We start from the raw sequence: 15,579 nt of genomic DNA, 5'->3' as shown, positions 1-15,579 counted from the left end.
CATTAGGTCTGAACAATGCTAGGTGCTTAAGGATAGATAGTGTTAATCATCCATATAAAAATTAGTGTCCAATGCAAATAAAAGCTACAAGTGCTTCAACCTGATTAATTATCTTGTTTGCGTGCTTAAGTAAGCAACTTGTTCTTTGACTAAGTAACCTATACCAGTACAGTTGAGAGAAAAAACCTGGTTTTATTTCATAAGTATATTCTCTAAGCATCATATTGTATATGTGCTTAGCGTAATCTAGGGTTGATTCTAGGCCGGGATGGTTAGCACGAAATCCCAGCTCCATCTCACCAGAGCTACGGCCCCGGCTTCAGGTAACAGTACAATCTATGGGCAGTTCTTGTCTGGGATCTGGATTAGATTGTTAGCTCTGGCCTCTGGCAACCGTGACTCATCTTTGCGTTCATCTGGAAGTACTTGAGGTATATACCGCGTGACAGCCCTTCTTATCGTGGTCGATATGCTACTCTTGTTCTGCTACAACCAATCTGGAAGTACTCTATTTTTGCAGGAATGCAACATTGGCATGTGAACTTCCAACAGAATAGCTTTGAAATTGCTTCGTTCCGAAAATGCTTCAAAGTAAACCATCCTCTCGGCGGATGCTGCTATCATCCGGCCTCCACTTTGATGCCGCCGGAAATGGCAGCGGCAGGAGGGTGTTCTGAAGCCTCTGGACCCATCATGTGTCTGCCCTGAAATGTGCTGCTGCTGCTGCTGCTGCTTGGATGGATGGGCGCCCTTCAATGTGGCCTGCACTGCAGTTGCTAGCTGCGCATGCACATGACCTCAACCAAAGTGAAGCCTGGCAATGTGTGGTATTCGAGTACTCAGTGACTCTCATCTCAGGCACCAATGCTGGTAACATTCTCTATTTCCTCTCACTTGACATTTTTCTCCCCCATACCTCACCTCCATTTCCGCACTTGTGCAAGTGCAGGTGATTAACAAACAGGTTGGAACGAGCTGTGGAGACTGGAGAAACTTCCTGCTGCTTGCCATGTGAGAATCAAAGAAGAAATGACGACATCTTCCATCCAGTTGCAATGCTTCAGTCGCTTATGTAAGCCATTCTTTTCTCATCTGTTCAAACAGGGAAAAGAAATTATGTGCAGCAGCTTACCTGCTCTGTATATGATGTATGTCATTATTAGTTTATTCGGGCAGGCGACTCAGGGACAGTTTGACATAGGATCTGGCACAGCGATTTGGAAGAGATTGGTCGCATTGAGTGCAACTAGGCTCTGCAGTTACGCTGAATCCTCCCTCTGAGCTAACTCACAGTTGAGCAGTTGTTAGTTGTCAACTGTACTGGGCAATGCCTCTGCACATGGGGCTGCTTGACAGTCCATGAATTAGCTCACGTTGTACTCTCTCTCTATATATATATACACACACAGGGAGGCTACTCTGCGTCTATGCGCAGTTGCTATTCGCACTGCGCATATCCTCCAGTTACAATTCGAAACACTGTGAGTTACAACTTGTTAGGTAGACTAGTTACAACTTCACGACCAGAAATACATAATTACAACACGAGAAGCTAACACTGTAAGTTACAACTTGTTATTCGCACTGCACACATCCCCCAGTTACAACTCGAAGCATTGTGAGTTACAACTTGTTAGGTAGATCAGTTACAACTTCACGTCCAGAAATGAATAATTGCAACACGAGAAGCTAATACTGTGAGTTACAACTTGTTATTCGCACTGCACATACCCCCATTTACAACTCGAAACACTGTGAGTTACAACTTGTTAGGTAGATCAGTTACAACTTCACGTACATAAATATATAATTACAACACGAGAAGATAACACTATGAGTTACAACTTGTGAGGTGTGCCGCAGACATGAACTACATAAACATACTTACAGAATATGAACATACTTACAGAATATATATATATATCAAGCAACACGTTAATATGGGTTCTGAAATTTCAGGGAGGCCTCGTGTAGAAATTTGGAACATTATTATTTGGTACGGCTGACGGAGGTGTCAAATTGTTGCGCTACATTGCATACCTGAAGTGGCATGTGATTACCAAGAGTGCCCTTTCTTATCTTGGAACAGAAAGTACTTGTTTTATTTTTTTGGAGGGGAGGGGGAAGAAAATATTTTTTTTGACACTGATGTTTCGTGGCTTGATGAGGGAACAAGATAGTGATCAGTGAGGTAATCCGTCTCGGCTGTCTCATGTCCCTGTTTGTTTCAGTTGTGCCAACCAAAACTATGGTTCTCATGACAGCCTGACGATCAGTTAAATGCCGTGCCAACAAAGGACTGCATCTCTGCACGAGTCTTCCGTCTCGCTCTGCGTCTGTCTTGGCCATATATATCTTCTCGTCTAGCATGCCAAAATGATACTCCTGTAAAATCTTGGATTTTTTGAAGGAAAAGAAACTCATCTGGTATATTAAACTGAATATGTGCTTTTATTAAACTGGAGATTATATAGTTTTTACTCTCACAATCAGTACGATTTGGTAGTTTTGAGAAAAGCACTGACCAACTTTTGTCACACAATTTGTAACTGCTCATTCAGACATTTCCAGAGGACAGTATAATTCAGAATTTCAGAGGCTGCAACTTTTTCCTTTTCAAGATTCAAGCTCGATGAATCTTCCAAATTCTGATAAATATCTTGTCGAACTAGATGCACGACTGGCTGAAACACGGTTGTCGTGACTCCTGACGCAATAAAATTGCGTTTTGTACTGTTGCCCGGGAAGCCAGTGTTGACTGAAGCTGCATGCAGACAGTGCCCAGCTTCCTTTAGAATTTTTTGCTCAGATCAGTAGGTTTGCTTTGCCCGGACCACCAACATCGTCTTGGCATCACAGCATTAATCAATGGCAACTTTTGCCCCAAAGTGCAGTGCAATTAAACAAGGTAGATAAAGAAAATACTGTGTCCCAAGGGTGGCAAATCGACGCGAATTTGGATGGATGGTTTGTAGTAAAATGTATGTGAAAATCTTGCTTTCCAAACGGGGCTGTCGAAGCCCTGGATCAGATCTCAAAGATGCAAAGGAAAAGTAGGAACACAACAATGTAGTGCTAATAATTACTAGCTCCATAATATCACATGAAGGTAGCATCAATCAAGGATTACATGTATGGTTAATATCAGTATTACCTGGATATAAACACTAGATATAGATATGGATGTTAGATTCCGATTCGAATTCAGTATCCGATTTAATAAAAAAAAAGTGGACACTCAAATATAACTTGAAATCCAATACAGGTGATGAAGTCCGACTTGAATTCGAGATTAAAAAAAATAGACACGGATGTTTAGTATTAACACTAGTTAATATTGAATGTCACAAATCCGTAGCACAACGCACACACTGCAAATCCTAGAACTAGAAAGGGGTTAAAAAAAGGACACCATAGTTATTCCATCAATCAGCTACTAAGCCTCATTCTGAAATCCCCATTCTGCCCTCCACTATGCCTCAGCCTCTGTACATTCTATACAATTCTACCCAGGGGTAAAACCGTAAAAGAGGAGATGTAGCCGTAAATATCGCGGTCAAGAAAGGGCCGAGGAGACGGGGAGCTAGGGATGGCGCCTAGCGGGCTAGCATCCGGCGGCAGGCGGCGGCGGCAGGGTCGTCGGAGAGACGGAGCAGGAGGCGTCGGAACTCGGCGACGGGGCAGGGGATGCGGAGGGCGCCGGGGTGGCCGTAGCCGTACTCCTGCGCGGCTTGGCGGAGCAGCGCCGCGAAGGCCGGCTCGCCCAGCAGCTCGGCGCGCACGGCGAAGCGCTCGACGGGCCCGCCCTCCTCGCCCACGCACACTGGCACGTGCCCCTCCGGCAGACTGCCGGCCGCCCTGTCCTTCTTCGGCCGGAGCTGCCTGCGTCTGTGTGCCGCCATGGCCACCCCCGCCACCGTGTGGCCGTCCTCGGCCGCCGCAAAGCTGCGGGAGAGCCGCCTGAGCAGGCGCTTCATGACGGCTGCGGTAAGGAGGAGGAGGACGAGAAAGGCGGTTCGGTTTCTTGGAGCTCGGGAGGGCGGCGGCGGAGCTGGAGCGCAAGGGCCGAGGCGTTTGGCAGCGGTTGTGCTGGACCTGCTGGCTATGGTGCGTCGCGCTTTATAAAAGATGGAAGAGAGAGAGGAGAGAGAGGGGACGGGACGTACAAGGTGTGATACCGGTCGTGTTCCCGGTTTTTTATTTTTAAATAAAAATTGCAATATATGAGTTGGTTTTGAAAATTTTATATCTAACGGACTAGTGATATATTTAAAACTTAAAAAATATTAGTATCAATATACTTAAAATTCAAAATACTATTCAAATAATCATGAAAAATTATAAATAATTTCATGGTGTAAAGAATGTTATTATCTAGTTGTTCAAAAATTTAACTCCAACAATTACTATGCAATGAAAAAAGATAAATTGCAATAAAATATTTTTGTCCAAAAACTTTTAAAGACCTTATAACATCATCTATACTATATATTTTTTAAAAAAATTTCATTACTATTTCAATAATGTTTTAAATTTCAAAGCATTGGAATGTAACAAAAAGTTAGTACCGGTCGTGTATCGAGCGGTATAGGGCCGGGATTCAGATCCTCTGATTTCACACATATGTGAAGTCAGGTGACTTAAGTGGATCTGAGCCATTGGATCGTAGATAAACAGTTCGATTTAGTGCTACAGTATTCGGTAAACAGTAAAATCACGCTACAGTATTGGTGAACAGTACCTATGCTCATCAGACTCAGTTTACTGTATATCTGTGACTTCATACTGAAGTTAGAGAATCTCAATCCACCCACCACGGGCGGTCGCTGCTCCCTGCGCGTGGTGCTGCGCCTCTAGCTAGTTTGGTGCGGCCGGCGCCTCCGACCGATGGTTCTGAATTTCTGATGCTGACGCCGTGAGCGACCGACCGTGCCGCGTCCGTAGTCCGGCTCGTACGGCCGGAGACTCTGGGGCGCCGGCGGCGGCGACCGAGCGAGACGTACCGGCACCGGCACCGGCATTGCTTCCTCTTCCATACGTGCCGAGATATTTTCTTCTCCAAACCCGCGACGTAGACTTGTGATTCTATTTACAGTTTTTAATACCTCAGCATAGTAGTAGAAGTAGACGTAGTATCGTGGTCGAGGAGCGTGTGAAGTCAGGACCCCACATGGAAGCAAGCGAGCATGCATGGGCCCATCCTGACCCGTCAGGAATCGAGTGACGTGTTCATGGCAGCTGCAGCAGCAACTGTGCCCAAGTCCACATGGACCCAATACCGTACAGTCCGAAATCATGGCAGCGGCGGATGCCAAGGAGCGAGCAGGGCTCATATCTATCTCAATCTCTCTCTTTTTTTCCTCTTCCTCTCCTTTTCCGTCTCTTTTTTTCTCTCTCCCTGGTTAAAAAATATTTAGCTGGAAAGTGGTAGGAGGAGACTGCAATAAAACTCACGATGTTGTGGATTGGTAAAAGGTTTTACTCCTACGTACACAGGCGTCCGCAACTTTTTCTCGATCATTTTATTTTATTACTAGACTAGATTTTCCACAGCCACGCGTGCTCTTTCAAGAGCGATCGAAAAGAAAAAAGAGAGCTTTCGTGCATCCTTCCCGTACCACGACATGTACGTAATTCGACCGGTCCTTTGTTGAAAGTGACGCGCGACTTTCGAGGCCCCTCGTGTGTTTCCATGGTTCCGTTCGCCGCTCGCCCTGGAAAATGGAACGATCCTTTCTGACAGCCACGCGAGAAATGCGCTTATTTCCCTTAAAAAAAATCCAACGCGCTTATACTTAGTACTAGCTCATTTTCTTTTTTATATAGAATGTATCAGGTGTGCAGAGCAGCCTGTTCTAACTTATTATATCCATGAGGACACGCTTTCAATCCAAGCCTTAACGAGCCTGCTATACGTATAAGTCTAATGGAAGACTCGATCATGGTTCTCTGCTAACTTAATCCTAAAGACTAGCATGATGCGTGAGAGAATTTTTATCTTTTATGTCATGCTACTTCATTATTAATTTTTATGTAAGGATAAAATCCAATAAATTTAGGAAAATATTTCAAATATATATTTTAATCATTATTTTTTTATAATATATCGATTGCTTTGAAACTAATATTTTATCATAATATCTGTGAAATATGAATTTATTGATATATATTTTATACACTAAATATGCACATGTGCTTAACTAATTGTCAATCTAAATCTATAAAGCCTGACTTTTCAAATCTTAATACATCTATATTTCGAAACAGAGAGAGTGTTATTCTGGAGAGCAAACAGAGAGAGTATTATTCTGGAGAGCTCAACTGATAGGTGCCTTGATGGATCAGTCGATCAGTACGAGATTTCGCGGAGAAAAACGTCTCCTGATCTTTTTGACTGGCGTCTGGTGCAGCCTCCCGACGCGGTCGTTGTCCGGCATCTTGCTGCGTGCACCTCTGGACTTGGAGCTACGTATGTACACGTCGTGGGGTCTCTCTCTCTCTCTGTGGGGCCATCGAGAGTAGTACAGTACTGCAACTGCCGATGTGCAGACGCGTCGAATTGGAGACATGGATACGTCGAGCAAGTGTAACAGTCAAAGCTCTCGAAACTTCTAGAAGGTCCGCCACCTCCATCTTCCTCGAGCGACGGCGACCGTACGGCGTTGTTAATCAGGGAAGGAAATTATGAGTCTGGTTTCACTACATATTTTCTCCGTTTTTTAATACTCGTCACTTTTAATCATTTTATTTATTTTTAAATACTTATTACTTTAGATGTAATTTTTAATTTTATTTATATAAAATATCTTTTACCCACCTATTTACGATAGGTTCTAGAATATTTGGGCTAGTTTTTAAGAGTATTTTTGTCACTTTCTATTTGAAATTGGTATTAACTTTGGTAAGACTTGTATGCGTGTTTGGTCAAAAGTGATAAATATTTACGTGTTTAGTCAAAAGTGATAAATATTAAAAAATGGAGGGAGTATTTAGTCAGTACGGCGTTGTTAAACTAAACTTTATTTTCTTTTCCGAGAGGCGCACGTGATTTTCTTGAGAGGGCGAGAAATGGTTGATAGGGGGTGCATAAAAGGGAGAGAAGAGTGGTACAGTGTTCGTTTCAAAAAGAAGAGTGGTGCAGTGCTCGTGTGGGCTTAATTCTTTTTAGGGGGATTGTTGGGCTTAATTTAGTAGGTGACGGGATGCGCGGACATAATATATATATATATATATATATATATATATATATATATATATATAATTTTCAAAAAATGGTAGGTATAGGCTATCGTCGCTCATTTAACGGGCTAGAATAATTTGGGCACATTTTAGTATATTTGGTTATATTTGGACACATTTTAGTCATATTTGGGTACATTTTGAGTATATTTTGGATATATTTGGGCACATTTTGAACATATTTTGGGTATCTTTGGATAAAATATGACTAAATGTGGTCAAATATGACAAAATGTACCCAAATGTGCTCAAATATGTCCAAAATATGACTAAATGTGTCCAAATTTAGCAAAAATGTATCAAAAATGTGTTTAAAATGGGCTCAAATGTACTCAAATATGACCAAAATGTGAACAAATGTGCCCAAATGTAGCTAAAATATGACCAAATGTGTCAGATGTGCTAAAATATGCTCAAAATGTGCTCAAATATACCCAAAATATGTTAAAAAGTACGGCTAAACTAATTTTAAACAGCAAGAAACAACACGAAAACTACAGCTAAAAATGATGAAAACTATTTTTCTAGAATTAAACCTTATTTTTCTAGAATTAAAACTAAATTTATATACAACAAAACATATTAAAAGTATTTATTTTATAAGAGAAAATATTTTTAAACTTTATCAAAATTAATCAATATTTTCTAAACTATTTTCCAAGTTAAAACATTTATTCTAACATTTTTGGAATAATTTTTACACTATAAAACATTAAATATTATTTACAGAAATAAAAATAGTGCTAAAAACATATGAAAATATTTATATAAATCATTTTATATTTTTTGGATTTTTTCTAAACATAAAACCTATTTTTTTTGGAATAATCTATTTTTATAAATAATTTTTCAAAAGAAAAATCAAATTACTGCGCGACGCTGATGTCAGCACGCTAACTAGGACTGTCACTTGGCGAAACCACCACCACGTCATCAAAACCACCGAGAAAAACTACTCTGCGGGGTAAAATAGACGGTATTGATAGTTCGAGGGAGTAAAATGGACGGTTTAAAAGTTCAGGGGTTATCTGGACAAATATGATAGTTCGAGGAATTAAAATGGACTTATTTTTTAAAAGGATATTAGTGATTTTTTTTAAATTTTTGAGAATTATTTTGAGAGAATAAAAATTGCAACACGTTATAAAATGTTGCCATTTTAAGAAATTTTATTTGAAATTGGCTTATGGTTTTTGGGTCAAAGAAGATAAAATGGGTTACACATAAATTATAGTTTCACACTATAAGACCTTAAACCCAGGATCTCCTTTACCTCCTGTATCAGTCTTTAGATCAAGTAGCTGATACGCATAGTATAATGATAATAGTATCACAGTCAAACTTCGTACATAAGTATTATGGTTCATAGTACAAAAGGTTTACAAACTATACTGTATATTACAAACCTAACCGAGAGACCAACAAAACACAACGACAAGCAAAAGTTCAAACCACAAGCAACTTAGGGTGCAAACGCGACTTCTAAAACTATTCTTTATCCTTGCATTCACCTGCGGCAAAATCACCATCGGCTTTTTTATCTGAATGACAGCAAGAATGAGTACGGAAGGTACTCACCAAACCATATACTACATCAAGGATTTGATAGATTCATAAAGGGGTGATTCGAGGATAAGGTTTTACGTTATAGTTTTAAGTGTAAAGTAGTTTATGTAGATATTCAATTGTATCATCTATGATTGACTTTAAAACAGTTTAAATAGTTTAAAACTAAGTAACAAGCTATATCTGGGGTTTCTCGGCCTTGGGAGAGCTACACCTCACTCCGTAGTACCTTTCATCACATCTGGTGTACTTCTAGCACCACACAGATCCTAGCGGATTTAGCCAGCAACCTCATCATACGAACATCTAGTCCACACACTCACTCATTAAGACACACGCACTAGAGTCTAGTCAGAAAGGTTCTGCCTTCGCATGTCCCGTAGACACGGCTATTCGAATAGATTTACACTCTGTAAAGGTTATACAACTTTATTAACACGATATACTCAGTCTTCAACCATTACAAGTGAAGGAGCGAATTATACCAAGACTGTCAAAACACCTTTCCTATCGTGCTTTTCTACGAGATTTACCCCAAGCGCCATAGTCCATGTACTGAAGACCAGTCCCCTTTTTAAGACTAGGTTGGTACTAGCAATATCCAAACAAAGAGACAGATGATCACTTAACTGCTCACTGCTCCCAACCTCCTAGTATGATACTGTCGGAGGATGAACTCCACAAGCGGGGATCCAGAGGGACCCCTTCGAGATTCGGCCAGGGGGATGATTCTGAATCTACCTCATACGTGAAATAAATAGGAGTAAATGAGGTGCAGGTAGAATGGATGATCGGATGCAGGAGGAAATGAATGCTCTGGGGATTTTAGACAGGTTCGGGGCGCATGGAGCGTAATACGCTACTCCTGTGTGGGTGCTATAAATGCTCAGGGAATGTCTCTTTGAGGATCTGCTGTGTCACAAGGATGTTTGTCTAAGTCTAGATCTTTGTGCTCCTTGTTCTTCATCGGCTTGTCTTCTGAGCTCGTTCGGTGTGTTCCGTCCGATCCCCGTTCTCCTTCTCCGGGAAGCCCGCCCCTCCTTTATACCCGTCGGGGCGGGTAGCGTGCCCAGAAAGGGTGACGCAAGTTCCAAGGCGCCATAAATGGAAAGCAACCATCATGGGCTGCAGTTCGAGGTGACGGGGAGGGTTGAAAACGCGTCCCCGTCTGTCGGAGGATTAACTCCAGTCGCAGGGATCCCGAGAGACCCCTTTTTAGAGATTCGGCCGGGGGGATGATCCTGAGTATGTTCGTCGGAGAAATAAATGGGAATGAATGCAACGGCCGGGGGTGGTGGAATGACCTAGTGTAGGAAGAAGTAAATGCACCAGAATTTAAACAAGTTCGGGCCGCACGGGGGCGTAATACCCTACTCTTGTATGGATACTATAACTGTCCTGAGGAAGTCCCTTAAGGATGTTGCTGGTTACAAGAATCTTGGTCTATCTAAGAGCCTGGGGCTCTTTGTTCTTCGGCCTATCTCGTGCTGCTCACTTCTCAGCCGTGGCTTCTCTTGTGCTGTATTCTTCTGTGCTTAAGGATCTATTCCAGATATCTTCCAGATGCATTCCCCTTCTTTCTTCTGTGCCGCCGGCTGCTCTAAATACCCGCCGGCAGCAACGTGCCTCGAACGGGAGGGGAGCACGAGTTCTGAGACACCATAAATGGAAAGGGCATCATCATTTCCTCTGGGCGAAGTGACCGGAGGTGGAAAATGCGGAACACGCCCGGTCATCCGTCACAATAAATACCCTGGCAACGGGCACCGTGGAGAGGGCCCACCGGGCAGCCGCAGAGCGACCCAGCGTGCCCGCCCTGTCTTGTTCCCCTGCCACAGCAGCGCGGCAGACGGAACGCCTCGGTCCTTACGACGTTATCCTGAGACGGGCCGGATGGCACGGGATGGGACTCGTGCAATTAATAACCCCACGCCTCTCTGCCAGAACGTGGTAGGAACTGACGCTGAGCGCGGCGGGAGTAGTTGGAGGTGACAGGCCACGCACGCTCTTTAAATGCGGCCTCGGGCCTTTGACTGGCTGACACCTCATCGGCGGCCCCTCAGGGACCTCTGCCAGGGGGCTTTTTGGGTCGTCGGGGCACCGAGTGCTCGGGGGTACTGCTCACCTCCCCGAGCACTCTCTCCCGAGAATGCCCTTTCTTGTCCTCGGGGAACCGAGTGCTCGGGGGTACTGTTCACCTCCCCGAGCACTCTCTCCCGGGCACACTTGTACGGATCCTCGGGGAACCGAGTGCTCGGGGGCTGCTGCACGTAGCCCCGAGCACTCTCTCCCGGAACTTCCTTTGGTGGATCCTCGGGATACTTGGGTGCCCAGAGGCCACGGCCGGCGGCCCCGGGCACGTTTCTCCCGGTACTTAGCTCTCCTGGTCGTCGGGGGACTAGGGTGCTCGGGGGTCACCGTACACCTTCCCGAGCACTTTCTTCCCGGTACTTAGACTTCGTGGATCAGCGAGGAACTGGGGTACTCGGGGGCCACCGACTGCGGCCCCGAGCTCCTTCTCTCGGGACTCGCTCTTTCTCACCTCGCGGGAGAGATTCCGCGGGATGGCGCCATGTGGTGGATGGCTGGCCTGGCCTCGGGATTCGGGGACCCCCGGTTCCTGATACACCGACACCGTCCGGTCTTTGTCGTCATCATTTTGCTTTTCGGCGGGTGCAGCAGGGAGGGCCCGCCGGGCAACCACCGAGCGGCCCCACTGTTCATGGCCCCGAGCACCCTCTCCCAGAACTGACTTCTCTTGTCATCGGGGAACTCGGGTGCGCGGGGACCACTGTTCATGGCCCCGAGCACCCTCTCCCGGAGTTTGATCTTGTCGGGTCATCGGGGAACTCGGGTACTCGGGGACCACTGTTCATAGCCCCGAGCACCCTCTCCCGGAACTTGGTCTTCTCGGACCTCGGGGAGATAATCCCTGAGGGAGGTCGCCACGTGGCACTCTGCTATTCTGGCCTCGGAACTCGGGGACCCCTGGTTCCCATGTCACCGACAAATACCCAACTCAGTCTAGTGAAGGGGAAGTCAAGTCCTGCCCATTTAGGACGCATGGTTGCACGGGGTTACTAAGACATGGCTACAAATGACTCGGTCCTTAAACGGCTTGGACATGTATCTTCTAGCAATGAATATCACGAAGGTAACTCAAGCCCCCAAAAGCATCATCGTCCAGAGTAATACTCTATCTGCCCCTACCAAAGTAGTTTTAACCCATTTTTACACATCTTCCACCATATCCCACACGACATCAAGGATTTCACAACCATCACAGAATTCACAACCATTAAGGATTCATGGTTTACGAGTTATCATTGATAATAGTAAATCTTATCTTCGAGGAGAGGTGTTTGAAAAGTGACATCTCCAAGGAGACGTATTCAATCGTAAGTATGCTAGATATCAAGACGTCGTTTGTAAAAACGCAATACATAGATTTGCAATATTAGTCCAGTTTTAAGTTGATCATGTAGATTACTTGAAAATATAAGTTCAATATGATCAATAAAATAGGACTTGCCTTCTCCGAAATTCTCTTTGAATTCTTAGTTGTAGTCAGGATCCTACTCGCACCTGACACTTCCTGCGCAGCACTCGTAGAACTGTGGTTGCTTTGCAATTGCGATTATGATCAATAAGGGCTATACTAAAGAAGAATCAAATAACACCAAATGGAAAGCCAAATGAGACATAATAGATATCACAATGTGACAGATGAGTAGATCTTGACTTGAGATGAATTTCAGCGAAAAAATCGCCGAAATCGTAGCCAGAACGGAGAAGTTATGGGTCCAAAAGATTTAATAAAAAATTAAATCGGGAAAATTACGAAATAACACTATTCATAGGTGGGACCCACATGTGGGGCCCACTAAACAGTAACCTGAGCCCACATGAACAGTGACTCAGTAGGACCCATATGAATAGTACTGGTTGGCCGAATTGAGCTCGAATTGGGCCAAGTCCGAGCCTGGATGGGCCAGGCTGGGCTTGGGGTGCATAGTACTGGCTACACAGTACTAGCCCACTCGTGTTAGGCTGGCCGGTTAATGGGCTTGGAAGCTGGGTCGGCCCATGGGGTGCGCCCAGTGGGTGGCTGGGCCGACCAGGCTAGCCAGCCAACCACTAGGTTGAGCTACGGCTCGTTGGTCGATACGCGCAGGCGCACAGGCATGCGGGTGTGCAAGGGGCGGAGGGGAAGGAGAAATGGCTAGCGGCGAGGAACTCACGGTGGCGCGTACGGGGGACTTCGCTATAGACGTGCCCCCGTTGGAGTTCTTCAATGGGAAGCACACGCCGGTGACCTAGGCACTATGGGGAACGCGTATAAGGGCTCAACGATGGCGATCAGCGACGAGAATAGCACCAGACAGCGGCCGAAGGAAAGGAAAGCGGCGCGGGCAAAATGGGCAGCACCTCTCCTGCACTAGGAAGTTCCAACCTGCAAAGAAACGGGGCCTGAGGCCCCTAGGCAACACGGCACGAAGGTCGGCTATACACGTGGAGCACCAGCACGCCAGCGGAACGCAACACACGGTGGCACGCGACCAAATGGGCAAGAAAGGGCTCGAGGCAGCGACATGCTATCTACGAGGACGCACGAGGGGACTGTGAGGCTCACCAAGCGCAAGAACGATGGCAGACGGGGCAGCGGCTGGTGATCTGTCGAAGAGGTGGTGGCGGCGTTTTTCGGCTACTGATGCGGGCGGGCTCCCGTCGGGCTTCCAATGAATGGACGGTAGCACAAGGATTGCGGTAAGGTCCTGAGACTCCTCGGCAGCACGTGGTGGCAGGTCGATGACGGTGGAGTTGCAATGGAGAGAATGGCACGGTGGCGTGAGCTGTGGTGGAGATTTGGCGAAACGGAGAGAGAGAGGCCAAATGACTCTATTTATTGAGGGAGAGGGAGCACGGCAAGGCGATGCAGCGCATAACATCGTGCGATCGTCGGCGGTAGCATGGTGATGAGGTGGCGGAGCGACTCCCACCATATTTCCCGCAGCGTAGGCGCTCTGCGCTATCCACGCGTGGTGGTGGACGCGGAAGTCATGCGGTGGCAGGATATGGGCGCGTGAGCATGGGCAGCAGAGAGAGAGAGCGGAGATTGCGGAGTCCGATTGGGCACGCAGGATATTTGCCGGAGAGGGGAAAACGGCGGCCAGTGATGGGCGCATCGTGTTGGAGGGAGGAGAAAGGAGGGAGATGCGCGATGGTCGATCGGTGCGCGGAGCGCGGGCTGGCGCGGGAGCTTGGACGAGCGCGCGTAGGGGAAGAGATGAGAGGGAGCTATACCGGCGCTTGGGCCAAAACAGAGAGGGAGCAAGAGATTGAGTGAATAGGAGAACACGAAAGAAATTTTGGTTTTGAGATTAAATTCAAATGTGTGATTTGAATTTTGACTTTGGATTGAGATCAATTCAATTAAACATATTTGAATTATTAGAACTTGAATCTTGAGCTTCCTAAGATGATTTTAATCAAGGGATTTGAATTTGAATTGGATTTGAGCTGAATAGAATCTAAGAGTAGATTTGAATTTGAGAGACATTCAAATTCAAATCTCCACACAAAGAACAATAAAGATCTCAAACCAAAGCATATGAACCAATTTAAAATATGGATTAATTCAGAAATTGCCTTGGTGCTATTTGGAATACTTAGCCCAAATATCATATTTGAATATATACATACGAGTATATATATTTAAAATATATATTCTTGGTTTTATATTGGTCTAAATAATTAGATTTTTTTTAATTTGGAGTGGATTTTGAAATTAATTTACATGCTAAAACTCAGGATGTTACACCCACCAAGTTTGTCCCACAAATTTTGGAGCACGGGAAGACTTGTTTTTGGATTAGAGTAGAGGAGGAGATATTTTTCTTCCAGCTTGTCACTATTCATCATGGCCCCACTGTCATCCTCTCCCTCCTCTCTTACCCGAGCAGCTTCGAGAGGGCGTCGCCGTTGTTGACATTTGAGCCTGGCCGTCGCCACGTCGCCGGCCATTGCGACTTCCCGAAAGATCGGTCATCGCCTTACCCTCTCTCTTTCTCGCCCTTATCCCTCGGTCCCTCTATCTCTCTGCTCACTTCTCTCACTCAACCGCAAGCGCACAGAGCAGAGTGTGGTGCAACACCACGCCAACACCACTGCACCTCAATGCAAACCCTCGAGCCCGAGGCGCAAGGACCCGGAAGGAAGGTTGCAGAATCTTTCCCCGAGCCTCCCCGCTGGTTTCCTCATCTCTTTGAGCTAGATTCGGTGCGTAGGCCCCTTCTGATCTGACACCAACACCTTCCCTCTACCTCTCACTGATGAGCCGCCACATTGTTGCACTGCTTCCCAAATTGATCCCTCAGTGAGCTTTCCCGTGCTCCCCTCTACCTTTCGTGCACTTTAATTTGGGGTTAGCCCATGGTCGGCGCACCTTCCCACCGTGGGTCGTCGTCCACTTGTGCATGTTACTGACTGAGCTGCAGCTGGACTCATCGGCCAATAGGCGTGCCATTGGATTTGCATACTCACGTAGATGTCGTAGGTGCCTTCGGCCGAGCCGATTGGAACATCGTTGGCTGCTGGTGCGTCAGGTCGCCGCCGTGCTGTCATCGATGTGCGCCACCGTTGGCTGCTCTTCAGCCATCGTCATTGTCTACCTGTGCCCTAGATGGGTTCCTCGTGTTATGCTGGTTCTGTTGGTGTCCTCAGTCGGCAAAAACACGCCGTCGTTCACCGTTGGCGTGATAGCCCATGCACCGG

At 45.8% G+C, this 15,579-nt stretch overlaps 1 protein-coding gene and 1 long non-coding RNA gene across 2 annotated transcripts; one reads left to right on the top strand and one right to left on the bottom strand.

Annotated features, from left to right (window-relative positions):
• Window positions 1-444: 444 nt before the first annotated feature.
• LOC133918427 (uncharacterized) lies at window positions 445-2,260 on the top strand. Its single transcript, XR_009909759.1, has 3 exons — window positions 445-870; window positions 950-1,072; window positions 1,960-2,260. It is a non-coding gene; the product is annotated as an uncharacterized LOC133918427 (long non-coding RNA).
• Window positions 2,261-3,314: 1,054 nt separating this feature from the next.
• On the bottom strand, window positions 3,315-4,109 carry LOC133917370 (auxin-responsive protein SAUR71-like). The gene has a single exon (XM_062361273.1). The coding sequence runs from the start codon at window positions 3,975-3,977 to the stop codon at window positions 3,597-3,599; it is 381 nt and encodes a 126-aa protein (XP_062217257.1). The 5' UTR covers window positions 3,978-4,109; the 3' UTR covers window positions 3,315-3,596.
• Window positions 4,110-15,579: the final 11,470 nt, after the last annotated feature.

This window comes from Phragmites australis, chromosome 5 (genome assembly GCF_958298935.1).
Source record: "Phragmites australis chromosome 5, lpPhrAust1.1, whole genome shotgun sequence".
NCBI lineage: Eukaryota > Viridiplantae > Streptophyta > Magnoliopsida > Poales > Poaceae > Phragmites > Phragmites australis.
Note: the sequence above shows the minus strand (reverse complement) of the source record. Positions and strands in the feature narration are given on the sequence as shown.

Coding starts and splice junctions, on each gene's coding strand:
- LOC133917370 (XM_062361273.1), bottom strand. CDS start 3,977: ATGAAGCGCCTGCTCAGGCGGCTCTCCCGCAGCTTTGCGGCGGCCGAG.